Raw genomic sequence first — 22,425 nt, forward strand, 5'->3', positions numbered from 1 at the left:
AAAGCGCTGTCGTCTCTAATTTTTATCGGAGATTTATCGAAACCAGTTCATAAATCAGAACTGGCATTCTAAGTACGAAAGGTAAAGTTTATACATGTTTATAGCACCAATTTAATACAGAAACTTAAAAATGTTTAGCAATAACTTAGATTTTGCATCAATTTTGGAGCAAAAAAAAAAACAAAACACAGAGACAGAGAACTGTCAAATCGAATGAAGAATGTACCCGTGGGAATGGGGCAATTTGCGATCGTAGCGAACGAAGCGAACGAAGGAATTCGCGGTGCCATGGAAAACCGTATTACGATTTACAACACCGAAAGACTAGCTAACTACGCGTCTTTACAGGCGAAAATTATTACCTACCATATATCATTTTGTTTCCCAGATATTTATACGTTTTATCAGTGCCAATATTAGCTGTAGTTTTTCTAAACGAGCGACAAAAGTACGCTTAACTCGGGTAAACTTTGCTTTTAGCTACTTAATAGCCATGGGTAATAGCGCAATTTTTATGGCGCTGGCTCAATAACGCCCGCGCCACCTGTGGTGTTAGCGCACTAAATCAGCACAATAGCGCAGTATACCGATTTGAAGTCGGCGCCATCACGATAATCTCATCATTCTTAAGTAAAAGCTTTAAATTTTCAAGAAACATAAGTTTCTGGCGATCTCACCACTCAAAAGCAAAACAAAGTACGTGTAATTTTTTAAAGGATCAAGGCGAATTGTGAGTGTGTATTTCATGTATTTTTTGGCATTAATGTCGTTAGCGCTTTTCATATATTGGTGTTGGCGCGGCATCTCCGGCTACCGTGTTAGCGCAATTGCGTCGCGCAGCGCAGTGTTACCCATGCCTACTACTTAAGCAACCCTGTTGGTATCTGGCAAGAAACAAGTGATTAGTTTAACGGGATTTAGACACAAAAAACAATAGAAATGACTATTTATGCGAGGTATTTGCGTAATATATATACTTATTTCAAATGTAAATCATGTATATACGAAAACGAAAATTTCCCTCTCCACTTTCCCATTAACAATTCACAGTAGAGCAGCTTTTCGCTTACCAACGCTACCCTACCGATCGCGTATTTTTTAACTGACCTGACTGAACTCGGATAAATAACCGAGTTTGTGTTGTTGCTTTGCAGGTATTTCGTCATTTTAGCGAGTGTTCTTTTGTAACTCGGTTTATGTGTGGGGATTTTTTATCTTGATGAAAGCATTTATAAGATGACTTAAACAAGTACGTTCGTTGCATTTGAGCGCAAATATGCTTACAAAATTCAGAAAATGTGTTATTTCACATTTAAGTACGTAATAAAAAATAACACAGGCCCAGCGGCGGATACAGACTTTTCTTTTTTTGGGGGTGTTTTTCGGGAAATTTTGCCACTTATTTTTATTACTTTAAGTGAGTAATTGTTGTATAGTTATATATAACGGTCATCCAAATTAACTAACCTAGCGAATTTATGACTTTTATTTTCTGTATTTAACCCTACTACGTATATTTTACATACATATGTTAATACTAATGATCGTCGATTCGATGAAGTCTGGTTAAAACCCTGCTGTTTTAAAAATAAAATTTCATGTTTTTAAACTTATAAATTTTGTTTTTGTACTTAATAACACAGGTCTAAAAAAAAAATCGATGAAAGGTTCCTTTGACCAAACCTAGTCTGTTATATATTTTTGGGGTTGCTGAACACGAATTTGAAGTCTGTTTTGCTCCTTCACGTCTTGATTTTTTTCTAACCTCTAAAAACCTCTCGGATTTTCTCTCACGCAAAATTTGTAGGTTTGGTCAAAGGAACCTTTCATCAATTTTTTTTTTGTGGACCTGTATTATGGAGGGAACACTTTTCCACCCTCCTGAATGGTAGCAACGCAGAAAGTAGTGGAGAAGACGAACCCGAGCCCCCAGTCGATGACGATGGAGCCGATGTTCCACCATATGACTATGACGAGGCACAAATAGCGATAGTGCGCTTGAAAAACAACAAAGCTGCTGGAGCTGACTGCCTCCCAGCTGATCTATTCAACTACGGGGGCGAGGAGTTGATAAGGTGATACATCAACTCTTATGCAGAATATGGACAGATGAACGCATGCCCGACGAATGGAATTTAAGTGTGCTCTGCCCAATCCATTCGCGGCAACTACGGCGGAATCAGCCTTCTAAGCTTAGTTTATAAGGTCTTATTGAGTGTATTGTGTAAAAGACTGAAGCCCACCGTCAACGAACAGATCGGACCTTATCAGTATGTCTCGAGGCCTAGAAAATCCACCATAGATCAGGTATATACAGTACGCCAAATCTTGGAAAAGATCTGCGAGAATATTGTCGATTCAAAGCCGCTTTCTATAGCACGAAGAGAAGTTGCCTTTATTGCGCGATGTCTAAATTTGGTATCCCCGCGAAACTAATACGGCTGTGTAAAATGACGTAGAGCAATACCACCAGCTCCATCAGAATAAGGAAGGACCTCTCCGAGCCGTTTGATACCAAACGAGGTTTCAGACAAAGTGAATCCCTTTCTTGTAATTTCTTTAATCTGATGTTGGAGAAGATAATAAAAGACGCAAAACTGAACCGCACAGGCACACAACTTTACAAGAGCGTACAATTGCTGACGTGTTCCGATATTATTGGTAAAACCAAGGGCTGCGTCTGTTCCGCCTCCTCGGGATTGGATAGAGAAGCAAAGCGAATGGGTCTGGTTGTGAAGAAGGACAAAGTGAAGTATCTCCTGCCATCGCACAAACAGTCAGAGCATACGCATCTTAAAAACACGCCACGTCACATTTGACATTTACAAGTTTGAAAAAGTAGACGGCTTCGTTAATTAGGGATACAGCATTAACACCAATCATAATGTCAGCCTTGAAATCCAACGGAGAATCATTCTGGCCAACAAGTGCTACTTTGGACTGAGAAGGAAATTGATAAATAAAGTCCTCTCTCGTCGTACAAAGATCACACTCTGTAAGTCACTCATCTTTCCTGTGCTGGTGTATGGCGCGGAGGCATGGACAATGAAAGCATCTGATGAAGCGGCTCTTGGAGGTTTCGAGAGAACGATTCGATTCTGCGAAAGATTTACGGACCTTTACGCGTTGGCGATGGCGAATACCGCAGATGATTTAACAAGCTCATCGTGCTCATGAGCTTTACAAGGATATAGACATAGTGCAGCAAATTAAACTTCAGCGGCTCCGCTGGCTTGGTTATGTCGTTCGAATGGACACAAACACTTCTGCTCTGAAAGTATTCAACGCGGGCCGCGATGCTGGTAACAGAGGAAAAGGAAGGCCTCCTCTGCGTTGGAAATACCAGGTGGAGAAGGACTTGGCTTCACTTGGCATTTCCAATTGGCGTCAGTTAGCACAGAAGAGAAATGACTGGCGTGCTGTTTTGGACTCGGCCAAAATCCCTTAGACGGTTACAGCGCCAATGAAGAAGCCGAAGAAAAAGACTTAATAATAAAACGACTTTAAGGTCAAATATTTTACACACAACAATAACAGTAATAGTAGTGTTCGTATTTATATATAAAACAGCAGAATTTTTAATTATAAACTCATTTTGCGCATGAGACACAAGTCGCAACTACGTTTCGACGAGCAGTCAGGGCAAAAAACCACACTCCGATAGTCCGAACAAATTATAAAGCGCTTACCGTACAGAAAATCTGACTGCAATCACCTGGGTGGTGTGATAAAGAGAAAATATATGTAAAATGAGAGTGGTAGTCATCAAATCGACGAATATTTAACCCCTTGTCGTCCGACGGTACTCTCCAGTACCATCATTATTTTTGTTCTTTTAAACAGAATGGGTGAATTTTTTCTACCATGCAGACCAACGGTACTCCAGAGTACAAAATAACAAGCATATTTAACGGCACTTTTTGTCACATATTTTCTATTTTTTCTTTGCATGCTCATTTCAAGTTGGAGTTTACTATAGTGCAGTCGCGAGTTAATAGTGGCGTCTTTTTTTCATTATTTCTAGCAAAGTTTTGAATATTTTTCTACAAAATAAAAAGAAAATATAAGCTTGGTGATTTATTTTTCTATAACTGACGAAAAAACTATCTAGCTCTTGTTTGTTTGTCAGTGATAACTGATTTTCCATTGGAGACTTGTAAGTACCGTTGGGCTCTGCTGGCCCTTGTAGTATTCTCAAATGTAATATGTATATGTATATATGCAATTATATATAGTTTTTAGTTAATCATGTCTGGAGTTTACGGCAGATCTTTGAGAGAAAATGAAATTGCTGCAATTTTGGAAGAAATTCCACTTGACAATGGCCAAAACACTGATATTGAGAGTGAGGATGAAGATGAACAAGTGATCCTTTCAAAAGACAGTGAGGATGACATTTTTAATGAGATTCTAAATCAAATCCAGGCAGAACAAACTGCCGAGGCAAATATATTACTGGAAGATCCCCAAAACGGAGTTCTTGAAGAACCATTGCGAAAATGGAGAAAAGTTGAGAAAATAACAGAGGTTTCACAATTTGACTCACCAGAGGGAACAGTAGTTGGTTATTTTGAAGATATAGATACTCCAACAAAATTTTTCTTGTCATTCATTGAAACTATTGTTGAGGGAATCATATTTCATTCAAATTTATATGCCGTGCAAAAAGACAAAACCCTAAATCTTAAAAAAAATGAATTCTATGCATTTATCGGCATCAACTTCTTTATGGGTTACCATCAACTTCCAAGTTGGCGACATTATTGGAGTACGAGTGAAGATTTGGCTGCACCCGTAGTTTCCAAAACTATGTCCCGAAATAGATTTGACTCAATATTACGATTTTTGCATGTAAATGATAACTCTAAAATCCCAGAAAACAACAAAGACCGACTATTCAAAATTCGTCCAATGATCGACGCTCTGAACCAACGATTTCAACAGGTATAAGTATCATGGAACAAAAGAACTATCAGTTGACGAATCTATGATTGTTTTTAAGGGTAGAAGCGCCATCAAACAACGCGGCTATAAATTATGGTGTTTGGCGGATCAACATGGATATATTAAAAAGTTCTCAATATACCAAGGAAAAGATGAAACTGTTGAAGAAAAGTACGAAGGGTTTGGTCTCGGGGAGAGAGTGGTTTTGTCTTTAACAGAACTAGAGTGGGGAAAGAAAAAGTACGTGTACTTCGATAACTATTTTACATCTGTTAGGCTCCTAGAATTTCTCCAAGCACAAAAAGTTTTTGCATGTGGAACAATAAGAGCAAATCGGAAAGGACTTCCATCAAACATGAAACCAGACAAAAAAATGAAAAGAGGCGAGTTTGATTCACGAACCACAATGAACGGTGTAATTGTTTTTAAATGGATAGATAACAAACCAATATTATTGGCATCTAATTTTCATGGCACTGAGCAAACTTCAGTTCAGAGAAGAGATCGGAAAGGGAAAGAAATACAGGTTAAATGTCCAACTGCAATTAAAGATTACAACTCTTTCATGGGTGGAGTAGACCATGCTGATCAGTTAAGAAGTGCCTACGGGATAGACAGACGATCTAAAAAATGGTGGCATAGATTGTTTTGGGGGCTTCTAGAAATAACGTTCATTAATTCTTACATCGTGTACTGTCAAACTCACGAAAAAATTACTCTGCTAGAATACAGACGGGCCGTGGCCCAAGGCTTAATGACTCAAAAAGATGTTGTTGCCAATAAACGAAGTTTGAGTCTTCCCGTAGCACCATCATGCAAAAAACGACGTGGTAAGAGTGAGTCAGTGGCAAAAGATGTCCGATTAGGTAATTTGGGAGTACATTGGCCTATATTTGTTGAAAGCCGAGGAAGATGTGAAATGTGTAGCATAACCAAAGTTCAGTCAAAACCACATTCGAAATGCCAACACTGCGGCATATTTTTATGCTGCAATGAAAAAAAAAAACTGTTTCGCCGAATACCATGGGATTGAAGTATAAAAATTGTATTCTTGAAACCCGACGGTACTGCATAGTACCATATCCTTTTCTTATACTAAGATGTCCTTGAAATTTATGATTTTTTTTATTGATTAATAAAACATGCATATGAATTATAATATACAAAAATTAATACGAAAACTAATGTTTTTCTGGGCTTGGGCAACAAGGGGTTAAAATTGCCTTTCTCGAATAACTAGAAAACCGGTTTTGGAAAAATTCGAACAATCGAATACCCTGATAAATAACTAATGTATAAAATTCCTTTCGAAACGATACCGAACAATTGCTAAGTTCTTTCTGTAACTAAAATTTGAACGTAAAATAAAATCGCTCTATTTTACCTTTGTGCACTCAAATACGAATTTTAGCCAAACCAATTATTTTAAAGTCATATTTTTTCTGTTGTAAAAAATACATATACTATACGCTTTCGTTTGCGTTACATCTTAAGCTGATACAATATTTCAAAATATTTAAAATTGTGACTGCTGGGACAGATTCTTGGTACTGATGTGAAGTAATTATTTCCTATAAAGTAAAGGTTTCTACAAGCCAAAAGTTACCGCTTTTGTTATTTTCTTGAATCGATTTTCAACAGATTAATGAAATGTACTCATTTAGACAGGGTTAATACTGCAAAAAAGGTAGAATTGAGTTGATAAAGGTACGGACTGCACGGTTTACATAGCTGTGAAATAGGAAAACCGGTTTTTACCATGCAATCCCTTCACCGTGCAAAGGCTTTGCAAGACTTCGAGATACGCCCATTATTAAATTTATGTAAATTCCCTCTTTTGCGTGGAATTGCCAATTACCAGTAAACAACCCCACTCAATTAAAAAGTTCTATTCAATTCTGACCAAGCGCGATAAATTCTGATACATGTAAAACAACTCGAACCAGCGACTTATATGTAGAATTTAATCTGATCGAAAAACATTTTTGCACTACTTTTTGAAGCCAATCGTCGATTGCGTACCGAAATTAATGGTTTAACAAGCTTAAGCGACAAACTCTTAAGCAGGATTTGTCCATGTGTACAGATTTCTATATCGATACCTGAGTGAAAGATCGACCTATCTCGATAACGCCCTATCTCAAACAACTTTTTAAGAACGCCCAACTTCAGAATTTGATTGAAAAACGGCCAATCTCAGAATTTGGTTTAAAAACGATCTGCTTTACATTCATAAATACTTACATATCTACATATGTCGGCGCCAGAGCAATAATTGAAACTAGTGAAATCATTTGGGCGACCCAACCCGTTATCGGCTGTCACAATCTGTCTCCGCTTTTCGCCTTAGGGGCCAACGCAATATTTTGAAATAATTAACGAACGGTTGTGCAGTTGGTTTGTTATTTCTATGTAGTAGCTTACGAAACGCCAAAAAAAAAATCTTTGAATTATACTGCAATGATATAATCTCAATGAGATTGGTGGATTTTCCGTCCCAGTTCGCTTTGCCCTTTATGGCGTCCACACTGTCATTCTTATCCTTTTTTCTACTCCAATGATTTTTTAGGATTTCGCTGCGGCTTAGAATATGTTGTTGAAGGAGTAGGTTGTCTTTTTCTATGTTGCCTTCTTCGTTTAGTAACGTTTGTGGCCAATTTATAGCAGTCGAATTTATTATGCTCGTTTTGTGATTTTCCATTCGAATGCTATGTAATTGTTATTTTTATTTTTGCTCTTTTGTGGGCTTGGGAGCTTAAGGCTTATTTTTGGGTGGAATTAACAAGATTTATTACTATAAGGACTGGTATTTATTCGAAAACAACAACCTGTTCAAAATATTGTATTGACAACCGACTTGCTGGTTTTGGCGTTTTCGCAATGGAATGCTCGAAAATGACTTGCATATTTAGCTGCAGCAAGCCCCAGTAGACTAATAGGAAGCACATGGCACAATCGACCATATCGCTTATAACTGAATGATTAATAAGCGGGTAACAGTTGGCATAATATTTTTGTAAAGCGATTTGGGCTGCGATTAATAAATACGATGCGAATGTACATGTTATGTAAATATACACATTATAACCAACCAGCATTGAGAGAATTGTCTGGAGATACATAAGAACAATCAGTCGCTCGCGAGTATTATTTGGGAGAGTGCGAAACAATGATAAAACAATTTAATGGTAGTTTAAATTCTTATGTTTGACGTAAGCATAAAGCAAAAAAGTGGTTGTTTATTTCAAAATAATTACTTAAAAAATAATTAAAATTAAGCATCATATTATATCAATGCTCGAAGCGGAGTTGGGCATCATTCATCATTTTATTTGCCCCTTTTTCTTTTCGTGTTCGATTCTAAAATAAGGGCGAACGGTGAAAAAATTTTGTGTTGGTTTCTTAAAATGTCAGGCAAAAAAAGCCACTTCCCTGGCCTGGGAAGCTTTATCAGGGGAGATGTTGCCCTGAAAATTATATGGTTGTTTAAAACGAAAATATTATGAAATGCGTGAGCTAGACAAGGACAAGAAGGCAAAAACATGCCTTTTTACATGGTTGAGTGTAACACCAAACACATTTTTCACCGGGGAAGGGCAACATTTTTTGGTAGAAACGAAATTACCATTAGATAATTTTTCCAATACAATCTTATCCGCAAAATACTTATTCGCGAATAATTCACTCACGAATGAATTATTTGAGAATAAATTGCTACGAATAAATTATTCGGGATTTTGTTCGTTATTTGAAATAATTTAAAAACTCCATTTATAACACACTGTGTAACGGGTTACTTTTACTTCTAATGCCACTGATTGTCAGTTAATTGCTATTTTTGTTGTAGCAGCTTACTCAGCCTACGTAGATTGGCCTGTCTCCTATGTAGCTCAACCAACCGAAGGCTCAAGAAGTGTGCCACTCCAACTGGGTTAAACCAGAGAGAAAGAGCGCGAGTTGAGTGGGGTTTAGAGGGAGTGGGAAGAGATTTCGTGGGGGGATTCTACGCATACCGGACATACGTTCGGTACATCTGAGTTTGTCCTGCTCAGGTAGGAGTTTAAACTACTGCGGTATCCAAAGTGGAATTATACTAGGTTGGTGCGAGTCTCCCGAAGCAGACGAAGTTGTGTCTCGTCTACGTGAGGTGGTTATGTTTATAAAACTGCATTCACAGGTCGGTAGTTTATGTAAACTGAGGCCGCCTCCCTGTGAATGCCATTTATGGCTCTTGTTACGCTGTCAAGTCCAGTGGTTGTTTTGTGAACCTTTGGGGCACGTCCGTCAGTTCGTATAGATGCTTTCTGACGTGCTTTGTGAGGGTTCTTCCGCAAGCATGGTATTTTGCTCCTGTCTTGGCATGTACATAGTTGAACCCTGTTTACTGTTTTATCAAGAAATTTTTTTTTTAATTAATTACACTTGTTCACAAGAGAAATGTTTAACCGATGCGACTATCCAATTCTTATACAGAATTGCTCGCTGATTCCGAAAATCGAGTTAATTTTTATTATGTATATGGATACGTTGTCGAGACATCTTCAATTTCCGTTATGAAGCTTAATTCTCCATAAACCGGTTATAAATCACTTTTCGATACGTCTGATAGTTTCTGACGAATTACATATTCATTCCAGGTTTTTTTATTGAAAAATTAAAAAATAATCAAAACTTAACAGGAGAAGAATTTTAAAATAACAGATTCTGTGTAAATTTTTTGCGTTTGTGTTAAAGCCTGTTCTGTTACAAAAACAAATAAAGTTACTGATAAGAAAATCGATGGGTAAATAAAGAAGCAATTAGAGGTCGAATGAAAATGCGCAAAACAATTTTGTATAAAATATGAGCAGAAAAGAGTGAAAGTGTGAATAGTGAACGAAATCGCACCATAAATAATTTTGGGGTACCAAATATATCGACTCATGCGCCACCTATCGGCAAAATTTATAGTGGAGTTATTCCTTTTCATGTAGCTAATATACGTTCCAAATATGAACCAAATCTGACTATAAATATCTGGACTCCTGCGCCATCTATCGGATCAACTCATCTCTCGTATTGCATTCCCACCGGATTGTGCGCCGGCTGTGAAATTTCAAGCCTCTAGGTCATCGGAAAGTTGGTGAAAAATTGATTGTAGTATTTGCCCCTAACAAACATACATATAGAGCAAGTTAAATAAAAGCTTGAAAAGGACTGAAAGAGGTACAATTGTACCACTTTTCTATATTTTCCCGGAATTCATTTTGTTAATTTGCATTGTTTGTCTTTATATCCGAATTACGGATTGGTTTGTATGTAAGTACACCCCAATGACCATACAATCTCCCTACAATGGTACTTAATAGACCCATAAATCTACTCATAAATTGTACATAAACCGTTTTTGTTTTGCGCGAGTGTAATTTTTATATCTTAGACGCATCCCCACTAACATGGCTGCCAACTTAGCTCTAACCGTGCCATTTTTGGCCCTCTTTTACTTCCAAAGGCACTTAATGACACTTTTGAAAATTTTTTTGTGAAATCCTTTGCTTTTACTCCTTTTTCTCAACTTAAATTTTCTAATTTCTATAGTGTATACAACTGGTTTATCTTATTTCGGCATTAGACTTTTGTTTTAGGAATGTGTTTTTAATTTTAATGCTAATTGGGAACAATTAAAAAATGGCACCTTTTTTGGCACTTTTATTATTCTATTTGGCTCATTTTGGCACTTTTTTATCCTCAATATGGCACTTCCAGGAGCTCGGCCAAACACTAACATATGTGTAAGCGCCAATCTATTATTATTATTATGGCACTTCATAGCTAAGGACATTTGGCAGCCCTGGTCACTAACCATCTACCGCTTGTGCGCTTGAAGGTGACGACGATGACATTGAATGAGATGCAAAGTGTTTATTGTTATGTATAAAATAGCGAATACTGAAAAGCTGAAAAGTGAAAAGGATAGGAAATTCTCTGGGTAAAGGGCAACACTGAAGCGATCAAGCATGCAATGTTTTTGGCCGCTTTTGCCGCTCTTAGCATTCTCAGCTAGCAATTTGTTTACATATGGGGTATTCCATTGTCATGTGTGTGACATTTTTAATAAGTTTTTTAAATTTAGGTATAAAATGCCACACTTAATTCACTAATTTATGAGTTATTACCCAATACGAAAAAATGCCAACTTAATTATACATACAGTAAAACCCGCTTAAGTACCTCACGAAAAATGTCGGATTTTTGAGGTGCTTAGGCGGGTTAGGTACTTAAAAGAACCTGCTTAAGTAAATCGATGCGGGTACTTAAGCGAACATAATTATTGATGTAGATACATCTTCTTGTTAACTTGCATAGATATGTAAATCCTTGATTAAAACATGAACATTTAACGAAGTATACGTAGTTTAAAACCAAGAAAATAATATATTTAAAGAAAATTATAAAATAGTAGATATATTAAAAAAATAGATAAATTCTTTAAAAAGTCAGTGATTATACATATTTATAGTATAAATATACCATATAAACCTAAGCTTAAGAAAAAAAATTTCAAACTTTTTCTCAGAAGGGTTTTTTTGAGTATACAGTTTTATAGCTCATTGAATTTTAGTGTAGTAATGGGCAAGTTTCAAGTGGCTAAAAATTACTGTTGATTTTTTTTTAATTTTTTTGTCGAAGGTGTGTAGCGCTGCTCCTGAATTTCAGAATATGTAAGTATTTTACGAAATGGGGTACGAAAAATTTAGATTCTTAGGCGGGTTGGGTAAATAAGCGGGGAGGTACTTAAAACCCTAGGTAGTCAAACCCTTCCTGAATTTTAGAATATGTAAGTATTTTAGGAATCTTAAAAGAGCTCTTAAAAGGGGAAAATTATATGTAAAATGGTAAATGGGGTACGAAAAATTTAGGTACTTAGGCGGGTTGGGTAAATAAGAGGGGAAGTACTTAAAAACCTGGGTAGTCAAACCCTAGGCCAGAAACTTGCACTTGCTGTGAATGCCAGAGACAATTAAACCACAACTTCACCTCAGCCTAGTGCAATGCTTGCAATGGGTGGAGTCACCTCAGAGTCTACACAGGCCTACGGACTCATCGGCACGGCAAACCCCAGTCCCCCTGAGCAGCTCAACACAAAAACCACAGCATCACAACACAGCACCATAGACCATACCACAACTACGACAGACCATACAACACACACCACCAACCACACGCCGCCGCCAAAAACGCCTGGTTCCCCCAACAATCTGCACGGTGTGTTCGATCAGGATATTCCGCATGTTCAGTTCTTCGTACCACGAGAGATTGGACGAGGAATTTCGAGGACCCGTGTTGTGCTTCGCAGTTGCAAGCCCCAACTGCGACGCCGCCCACTACCACCACAGGGCGGCACTTTCCACAGCAGCGCACACAGCCAATGACGGTCAGACAATACATATCCCTCACCCCCCGCATATCAACACGTCTCCCGAGCCACACAAAGCTCCATCAATTCAACTGCAACGGACTTCAGAGCAAGATCGAGGAGATAACCGTATTCATGGGCCGGCATGGAATATTGATAGCTGTGGTCCAAGAGACGAAGTTGCACAGCATCATTGTTGAATTGCGCCGGATACAATGTGCACCGTCGAGATCGCGCGCGAGATAATGGTGGAGGCCTAGCGTTCATCACGCACCACATCGTGCAGTATCGTGTCATCGAAGCACACATCGATCGCAGTGATACCATCCTAGACTGTCAAGGTATTTCTATCCGGTCAGGCGATGACGAGCTCAAAATATTTAACGTTTATGAACCCCCCATCACATGCTGTGAAATAGGTTCGCTCCTCAGAGATGACAACCGTATGGTAGTTGCTGACTTTAATGTGCACCACGATCGCTGGTATTCAAGCCTGTCAAATGATCGTAGGGGAACACACTTGGCTGAGCTGCTGCAGCTCGCCAGACATAAAAATCGTCAGCGCTGCTCACATAAACAGCATATCATGGCGACCTATGCAGACCTTGGCATCAGACCATCTGCCTTTGTCACCACGATTAATAAACCTGCCGAATTTGCTTCCGCGGAACACCGGACCTATATCAACTTTACTAAAGCTGATTGGAAAGGCTTCGCGGAATTTACTAAAATCACCTTTGCTATCCTCCCCACACCAACCGACCTAAGTACGGACGGGTTGTCACTCCTGATGCAGCGCTTCGTACTAGCAGGATGTATAACGGACCCCCGTCCAAACTTTTCTGCTGAAGCGGCTGTTCTAGCCGATGAGCGTGGCAATCTTCGTCAGGCCGATCCCGGAAATCCCCCAATCAGGGATGTCAAAACGGGGATTCGACAGGTTGTGAACGTACATAAGCGGAACTTCACCTCTGATGTGAGTAAGATTTGGTGAATCGTGAGGTCACTGTCAAATCCGACAAAGCGCGACGACAGAACCGATATATCTTTAGGTGACCGCGATTCGTCGGATCCGGAGTGATGCGCGAGATATTTTAGCCGGCAATTTACACTGCATCCTCCGGCGGACAGAGCCAAACTTCGAGTGACCAGAAGGCTGCACAAACTGTCAACAATAAGTGCGCTTCTTATTTTCACTTTCGGTTAAGTTCAGGTAGCCATTGGGAAAGCGAAAGCCTCCAAAGCCATGGGACCCGACGGAATATGCATGTTGATGCTGAAAATTTTGGGTCCTGCGGGAGTAGACTATTTAGCCAAGGTGCTCAACCTTGTAATGGCCACTCTCGTCATTCATCGTTCCCCGGATTTGTCGATGGATATTTATAGCAGTCGTTACACCGATCCTCCTATATAAAGCGATCGTGTGGTGGCCTGCGTTAGATAAAGAGGTCAACCTCCGACTTCTCACCAAAGTGCAAAGGTCCAGTCAAACGATGCTCTGAGCGCTCGCTGCTCTTAAGAGAGGCATCAAAATGGCTACCTGAAGCCCAGGGATAGTGAATTTGTGTACAAACAATCTGAAGAAAGATAGAGTCAAAGTACGACTTTTCGAATTTCCAGATAGACGTGGCCTAAATGGGACCGGAAGCGGTTACGAAGGGTATACTCTCTTAGAATAGAGGATATATCTAACGTAGTGGGGTCTAACCGGGCACTGTCTAACAGGTAAGCATGCAGAAAGGTTCGGCGTGCCTTTCCGTGGATGTTGCAGAAGCTGCAAGGACGAAGAAGAGGAGGAAACCGTCTCACATCTCTTATGTAAATGACTTGCAATGTGTAGAAGCAGGCTGCGTCATCTGTGTTCACCATTCCTGGCCGACCTTAGGGAGGTTTCAAATACCGACGCAAGGATGAAATTCATCAGCAACACGAAGTGGTTCAACAGGGAGGATATTTGAACGGCATCAACTATGGTAATAGGCCTTCTATCTATTGCCTAAGGGTGCCGCTAAGGTGGCAGCCACTTCCACCTACCTACGTCCCTACCTAATTAAAATAAATAAAAAATCTGAGTTATTTTGATAACAAGTTTAACGTCTTACTTTGGATGTCGTTCGTACCTTTTATGAGTATAATTCCTTCAGAGCAAAAAAGAGAAATTATAATAATTATAAAATGCGTAAGATTTAAACAAATATTTTCTCTTCATTGGAAATAACCTCTAACAAGTTTGGTTTTGGCACCGTCTAGTTATGTCGAAAATATCTCGAAAACCTTTTCACGACTTATCTTTGCAGAAGTTACTCATACGCCACGTACATATGAATAACACGCTTTTCTGCTCATTTTTTTTCATATACAAAAGTTTTGCGTATTTTCATTTGACCACTCATTATTTCTTTATTTATCAATCAATTTTCTTCATTAGTAATGGATTTTTTGTAGCAGAAATGCAAAAATTTGGCACAGAATCTGTTATTTTATAATTTTTGCTTCTGCTAAAGTTTGATTTCTTTTCCATTTTTTTATAAAAAAAAACAAAAAACTGGAATTATTAATTAATCTGTCCTTTCGGAAAATGATGTATATACGGTTTATTGGGAATTGTATTGGCTTTCATTTGGCGTATTTCATTTTAAGATCGTTAAATTGGTTCTTAAGATAAACGATTAACGACTTTTTGTTTTAAGCTGTAAATTGCAAATATCTCGAAAACGTATTCATAAAAAATTAACTCGTTTTTCGGAATCATAGGATTGGATAGTGGCGTTTGGAGAACACAAACCAAACTACAATCTGAGATGCAGTGTAATTGATTGCGCGAGCTTACATTGCCTTATAATAAAGGGTGCGATATAACAATTATGAGATTTTGTGCTTCAGATAAAAGGCTTAAAAAAGAACAAATATAGCAAACATAAAATGAAATATTTAAATGGAAAAAACAAAATAGCACTAAATTTTCAATTAAAAAGGTCCAGATATTTTAAAAATTTAGTTCGCCATGTTGTACTCGCTATTTTAAGAAGAAATGAGACAATTATCATAAATCTAAAGCCAAATGAAGAAAAAATATATTATTATTAGTTTAGTTGTCACTGTTGAGTAAATTAATAAAAAAAATGCCTAACGAAAATCATTCAAATTTATTAAATAAACTTTATATATGCATATAAAGGTTTTCATTGAAAAATGGAAAGTTAGTTTTTAAATATCAGTAGTTCATTAATTACTATAAAACTAATGAAATAGGTAGCCCCGATATTACTAATTAAAATGACATAAATAATTTGAAAACTAAGACTTTTGGCCACTATAGGGCTGGCCCATACGTTAACTTGGTTTTAATAGTAACGCTGCCTTTGAAAAACCTTCTAAACGGCTTTCATGTGCGGGACAAGATAAAACGTTTTAAAAACTCCAAAGCAAGCTCTTAGAACATAAAAAGGAATTACAAACATAAACCAGTTACGTAGTTTAAGAAAACACCCAAAAGTAATAAAAAAGCATTGCGAAGCTTTAAACTTTTTTGTAGTAAGTTCATCCTCTAATAGAATTTAAATGCTGAATTTTTTTAATGCAGTGTTAATGCCCTCAGACGAAGTAAAATCTGGGCATTTATTTACTACTAAGGGCCGAATTCACAGTGCTTAGTTAAACCATTGTTAACTTAACCACCAACAAGAGTTTAATTATGAATTTATATTCAGAGTTACATAGTTAACTATGGAAATTCGTATCGCCTGAAAATATACAAATTCTTAAAATCAATACATTGCTATTCAAATTTGAAATTCGTTCCACAAAAAAAAAATATTTCACAAGAGTTTAACTATGGGGGCATGCTGGTTTAAATTTTTGTTAACTGAGCGTTGTGAATATGAAAATCGATAGTTAAACTCTTATCAGTGGTTAACTAAGCACTGTGAATTTGACCCTAAAAATTAAAAATTTATCCAATTAATTTTCTTATGTTCAAGTTCTTAATGTAAGATAGTACGTTTCGTAATATAGCACATTAACTAGCCTGGATTGCTACAACTACTTTAAAACGCATTTGGCTTAAAGCACTTCAAAGTCAGAATGTTTCTTTTCCATATGTCTTTTCAACCAATTTAAAATTACTTAGTATTCAATTCTGAAATAGTTAATTGCCCAAAGTAATATGATTTTTCAACTAATATTTAATTATGTGTTTGCAAATGTATCAAGAGTGTAAGTATTTGGTTTATCTCAAGTAGGTGATTATACATCAATTTGAAGTTAGTTGCTACATAAGCAGACGTAAATTACTTTTTCTGGGATAATTGGTTGAGCACGTACTGGGTGTACATATTTACATATATGTTTATATCGTCGTTTCAAGTACAAAACCGCGCATTGCTCATACAGGCTCAATCCTTATCCATTCGTCCTGAAATGTACCAGCCAGAAATGCGATTGCTTTATAAAAAAAGAGGGTTACTTTGAAATACGAGTGGTTTTACTCTCAAGAAAAAATTTATGCAACGCAACCCATACGCGATTATGCATTTTGTTGATACGCGGCTTTGTACTTTAAACGACGATATGTTTGTATCTCTGTCATATACATTTATTATCCCCGAGTGAGCGCTTTGGTGTGTATTATACAAAATCTCTATTTACTTTACATTTTCTTATGTTGATTTACCATCGTTTTTTGCAGACGGACAATCTGAGCTGGATGTGCAATTAGTGGTACCGCGGTACGTGGAACGCGGCTCCAGCGCCACTTTTAAGTGCAGACACAACGTACGACCGGAAATCCTATATAAGGTAAGCAAACAGATTTTTTTCATTTACTTATCTATAAGAAACATACGCAATATTTAAAGAGAATGGAACATTTCAAGAACTTGTAATTTCGCCTCGGTGGCTACTTTAAGGTAGCTACATATTTAACCACCACTTAATACAATTAGAACCAGTTAGGTTTTCATTTATTCATGGCATTTTTGTATGCAAAACATGTTACTCGAGAATGAATAGCACAACAGAATAGGAGCTGCAACCTGGGATTTCATGCAAAAAATACCTGCTTACAGGCTTCGAGTCTCGTGCCGTTTTGACAATGAGGTTATCTGGTATATGTACATATGTAGGTGAAATATACATATTCTAAGCATTCTAAGTTTTTTACAATGATATATCTAAATTTTTTTCTTACCAAAAAACGGGACATTTGGCGTCCCGTCATGTGTTGTGGGACATAGCTCAACATCAAGGCGCACGCCAGAAATTGGAGAAGAAGCTCGGCCAAACACAAACATATTGCGTAAGTGCTAAGTGTCTTTTCGTTGTCTTGGTTCTAAAACAAAAACATAACAGACATTTTCAGAATGAATAAAACGCGGAATTTATTCTTTTTCAAATGGAGTGAATGAGCAAAAGGTACAAAATTTCAATATACCAACATTTCTGCAATTATTCACAATTTTTCCAGATATTTGATATCAAAATTGGCCTCCTAACAGATAACTAGTTCAAAATATAAATGTATCTGTTAAAAAAAAAATTTTAATCTTTGGAAACAAGTATTATGCTTAAGTAATCATATTTTTTACCTTTGGAGCTAAATTACCAATATTTAAGTTTTCATGTTGTACTGTTCAAAAGATTGTCCTCCACGCTATATCTTACTTCAGAAATTCAAAAAATGCCAAATATCTGTTTTTTTACACTTTAAATCCCAGAGACTTCTACAAGTTTAACCAATTTTAGAATTTTGTGGGTTGCGTTATTAAGATTTTTATAATTCTCAAAGAATATACATACGAACTAACAAGTGATTTATTTAAATCACATGCAAAGAGACTTTAGCGAAATAGCGTGGTAATAAGAACTTTTCAGCAATTAGATCAAGTTAGACGTCACAAAAATTCAGTGGGATCCTTCCTCAACTCATGTACATTGTACATACAAAAAAACTTTCCAAAAGCCTTAAGACCTAAAATAAATGGGATTAAAGACGCGTTATTTTAATTGCAATCCATGTCTAATTAGTATAATTAGCTGAATAACGAAACACTCATTAATCGACCTGTTTTTTTTTTAATATTTTGGGTTTTTGCAGCCCAATGGCGGCGAAAAAGCAATCAAAGGTGAAACAATTAAGAGTGGAAAATAAAAATGTATTAACATGACCTTACATACTAGAGGGCTCCATGAACTCTTTCAAACTTCTAGCCAACCAGAGTACAGTAGATTTGAATATTTTACTTCAAATACAAAACACTCAGCGCTTGGAATTTTGTAAGTTATGAATATACAGTTTGTTTAAATTTTCTACCTTCAAATAGAAGAATGAAAATAAATGAATGAAAAACATTCAAATCATTCAAACTCATTTCGGTAAAAGTTTATTTCTACAAACAAGTTTGTTCCCTGCAAAAAATGGGACTACCCCGGGATGACTCCGGGAGCAATCGCAAAGGAGCATGCGATACCACTTTTGATCTCTTTATATGGAATGAACTGATCGCTTTTGTTCGGGAATGTCCTATGAAGAGACTAATTGTTCACCTTTATACCCGAACGGGTATAAAAAGCGACCAGTCACTTTTAAAAAATAAAAATTTGCGCCAGGTGAGATTCGAACCGGGGTGCTCAGTTTTGTTAGGCGAATACTCTCTCTGTGCGCCAACGCCGCACATGAAATTTCATTGACTAAGAGCGTACATATCAATAAATCGTTAATAGTACCCATTGGGGACTAAGTGATCTCCAATTATACCCACAAGGGATGAGTCGAGACTAATTGACCTCCATTAGTACCTGTATGAGACTATTTGGGACTAATTAATTCCCAATTGTACCCGATTGAGAGTAATCTCGGAATACTCTCTTTTGAGATTAGTCGCACAATTTTTTGCAGGGTTCGTATTGTAATAGGAGCGCAGCAACACATACATACATACATACATATGTATGTTTGTAGATATGTACATAGAAAAAACGGCAATAACGCAAATTCGTGTTATTTCCCAATTGAATGTGAAATAACACAAATTTGCTTTATTTAATTTCTCGTTGAGCAAAGACCAACTTTTAAACTTTAAAATTGAGTAATAAATCAAAATAGTGCACGTTTATGTTGATGATGCATCTAAGTCGGCTGTAAATAAATGTGACCCACTAGTTTTGCCCGAAGATGTCTACCACCCTGCTATTGAGATATCTTACGAAATTATAAACGATGGTCAAAATTGCGATGTCCAAACATACGAACCAAATATTCGCTTTGATTTTTCGAAAGCCAACTTTAAACAAGTAAGAGCAGCGCTGTCTTCGGCTATGCCGAAGGCTTCATACCTTTCATGAACATCTGCAAATTTTACTTTGACAGATTACTGCTTTTGAATACATCTGCATACATCGATAGAGGAGTTACATACTTATATAAAAAATCGCATCTAAACAATCAGAGGTATGGAAGATATACTTTATATGACACCAATCTAAGTGATTTTCACCGCTATGTGATCGGTATGTAAACCGGTAACACAATTTATTGGGTTTAGTTTCCTACATAAAGGAGATATATCGCAAAAACTGGTATCTGAACAATCAGTGCTATAGGAGATAAAGCTTATACAGCATAGATTTTGACGATTTTCTCAGTAGACTTTGTATTATTATTTATAAAATATCTTACGAAATTTATCGGTTTTAGCTGTTCAAATAAAGAAGTTTTACAGTAAAATCCCATATCTGAACAATCAGATGTTTGGAAGATATATGTTGTAGTCATCCGATCCTTGTTATTTTCACTGTAAGTATTCTGTTAATAATGAGTGAAAATGGTGCGAAACTTCATGTTCCTAGCTGCATAAATGGAGGAGTTATGATAAAAGACCTCATATCTGAACAATCAGTTGTATGGGGGCTGCAGGTTATAGTGACCCGATCTTTATTATTTTCGAGGTAAGTCTTCTGTTGATAATGAGTGAAAACAGCGCGAAATTTCATGGTCCTAGCTACATAAATGGATGAATTATAACTAAAAATCTCATATCTGAACAATCAGTTGTATGGGAGCTATAGGTTATAGTTACCCGATCTTTTTAATTTTCACTGTAAGTTTTCTGTAGATAATAATTGAAAACAGTGCGGAATTTCATGTTCCTAGCTATATAAATGGAGGAGTTATAACGCAAAATTTTATATCTGAACAATCCGTTGTATGGGAGCTATAGGTTATAGTGACCCGATCTTTGTAATTTTCACTATAAGTATTCTGTTGATAATGGGTGAAAGTGCTGCGAAATTTCTTGTTCTTAACTACATAAATGGAGAAGTTATAATGAAAAATCTCATATCTGAACAATCAGTTGTATGGGAGCTATATGTTATAGTGGTCCGATTCTTCCGGTTCCGACAAATGATTAATACATTATAAAAATACACCCACCTACCAAATTTCATCCGGATATCTCGAAAACTGAGAGACTAGATTGCATACAAACAGACAGACAGACGGACAGACGGACAGACGGACAGACGGACATGGCTAAATCAACTCAGCTCGACGTTCTGATCATATAAGTATACATTTTCATGGGTCTATCTCTTTTTGTTCTGGTACTTACAAACATCGGACCAAAGTTATAATACCATTTCATGCTCATGAAAGGTATAAAAACTGAATAAAGAATTGTCTAAATTGTCGTGGCCTATATACAAATAAAAAGTTGAGCAAAGCGTTGCACATTTTAATTGTACTGTACATAGATTATTTGAAAAGTATGTGCCTCAACGCATGTGTGTTCCTGAAGAACAAACGCAGTTATGGTTCACTAAAGAACTGAGAAACTTGAAAAACAGAAAGTCACGTTATTTTAGATTACGCAAAAAAACCGGCTTACACTCATACTATGTAAAATACTCACTTTTGCGTCACAAGTTCTTTGAATTAAACAAAAAGTGTTATAAAGATTACTTGTGTAAAATCAAACGACGTATAATATATAACCCCAAATCATTTTATGATTTCGTAAACTCCAAGCGAAATGTACGGGGGTTTCCTTCCGCCATGATGTATCAAAATACCGTCTCTGGTGATTAAGAAACAATTTCTAACATGTTCGCTCAGTTTTTTAAATCCAATTATTCCACTAACTCCCAAGCATACTTTGACTATCCTTTTAAACTAAGTCCAATTAACTCAATACATCTTCTTCTTCTTCTTATTTGGCGCTGTAACTGCCTAAGCGATTTTGGCCGAGTCCAAAACAGCACGCCAGTCATTTCTCTTCTGTGCTAACTGACGCCAATTGAAAATGCCAAGTGAAGCCAAGTCCTTCTTCACCTGGTCTTTCCAACGCAGAGGAGGCCTTCCTCTTCCTCTGTTACCAGCATCGCGGCCCGCGTTGAATATTTTCAGAGCAGGAGCGTTTCTGTCCATCCGAACGACATGGCCAAGCCAGCGGAGCCGCTGAATTTTAATTCGCTGCACTATGTCTATATCGTTGTAAAGCTCATACAGCTCATCGTTAAATCGTCTGCGATATTCGCCATCACCAACGCGTCAATACATAACCCTATAATATCTCCCGATGATGTTTTAGTTTACCTGAAGTCCTTAAAGCAGTCTTTTAGTTATGGTCCTGACCAGATCCCCACTTGTTTTCTTAAAAATTGTGCTGATTATCTCTATGAGCCGTTAACAGCCTTATTTAATTTGTCTCTTAAAGAGGGCGTTTTCCAACTGTATGGAAGGAATCGTTCATAACCCCCTTACATAAAAGCGGTAGCAGGCCTTCAGTGGAGAACTACCGGGGCATAGCTAAGCTTTCTGCAATACCTAAATTATTTTAACCCTCCGATGAGTGACAGTGCCGATGACGTTAGATTCGTGAGAAGGTCCTTTGGGACCTACAAAGAGTTGCTCGATGTTTCGGCTGTACATGTGCAACTTCTTTGGTATTTATGTTGTCATTTGATTAAATTAACGTCCTGCATATATATTAGGAATGAAATAATTTGAAGAACAAGTGAAAAAAAATCAAAACATGAAGACAAGTAACTTGTTATTTCTTCTAAAATTGTACAAGGTCCCTAGGGAC

At 37.1% G+C, this 22,425-nt stretch overlaps 1 protein-coding gene across 5 annotated transcripts in view; it reads left to right on the forward strand.

The window, feature by feature from the left end:
* Positions 1-22,425, forward strand: part of LOC118738079 — a 525,494-nt gene that overhangs the window by 237,064 nt on the left and 266,005 nt on the right. For all 5 annotated transcript variants that reach the window (XM_036468998.1, XM_036469000.1, XM_036468997.1 and 2 more), the window contains one exon: positions 17,028-17,137. In XM_036468998.1, the coding sequence (XP_036324891.1) occupies positions 17,028-17,137 (110 nt within the window). The remainder of the gene's footprint in view (positions 1-17,027; positions 17,138-22,425) is intronic.

Source organism: Rhagoletis pomonella, unplaced genomic scaffold (genome assembly GCF_013731165.1).
Source record: "Rhagoletis pomonella isolate Grant_MI unplaced genomic scaffold, Rhpom_1.0 Rhpom_scaffold_00004, whole genome shotgun sequence".
NCBI classification, from domain to species: domain Eukaryota; kingdom Metazoa; phylum Arthropoda; class Insecta; order Diptera; family Tephritidae; genus Rhagoletis; species Rhagoletis pomonella.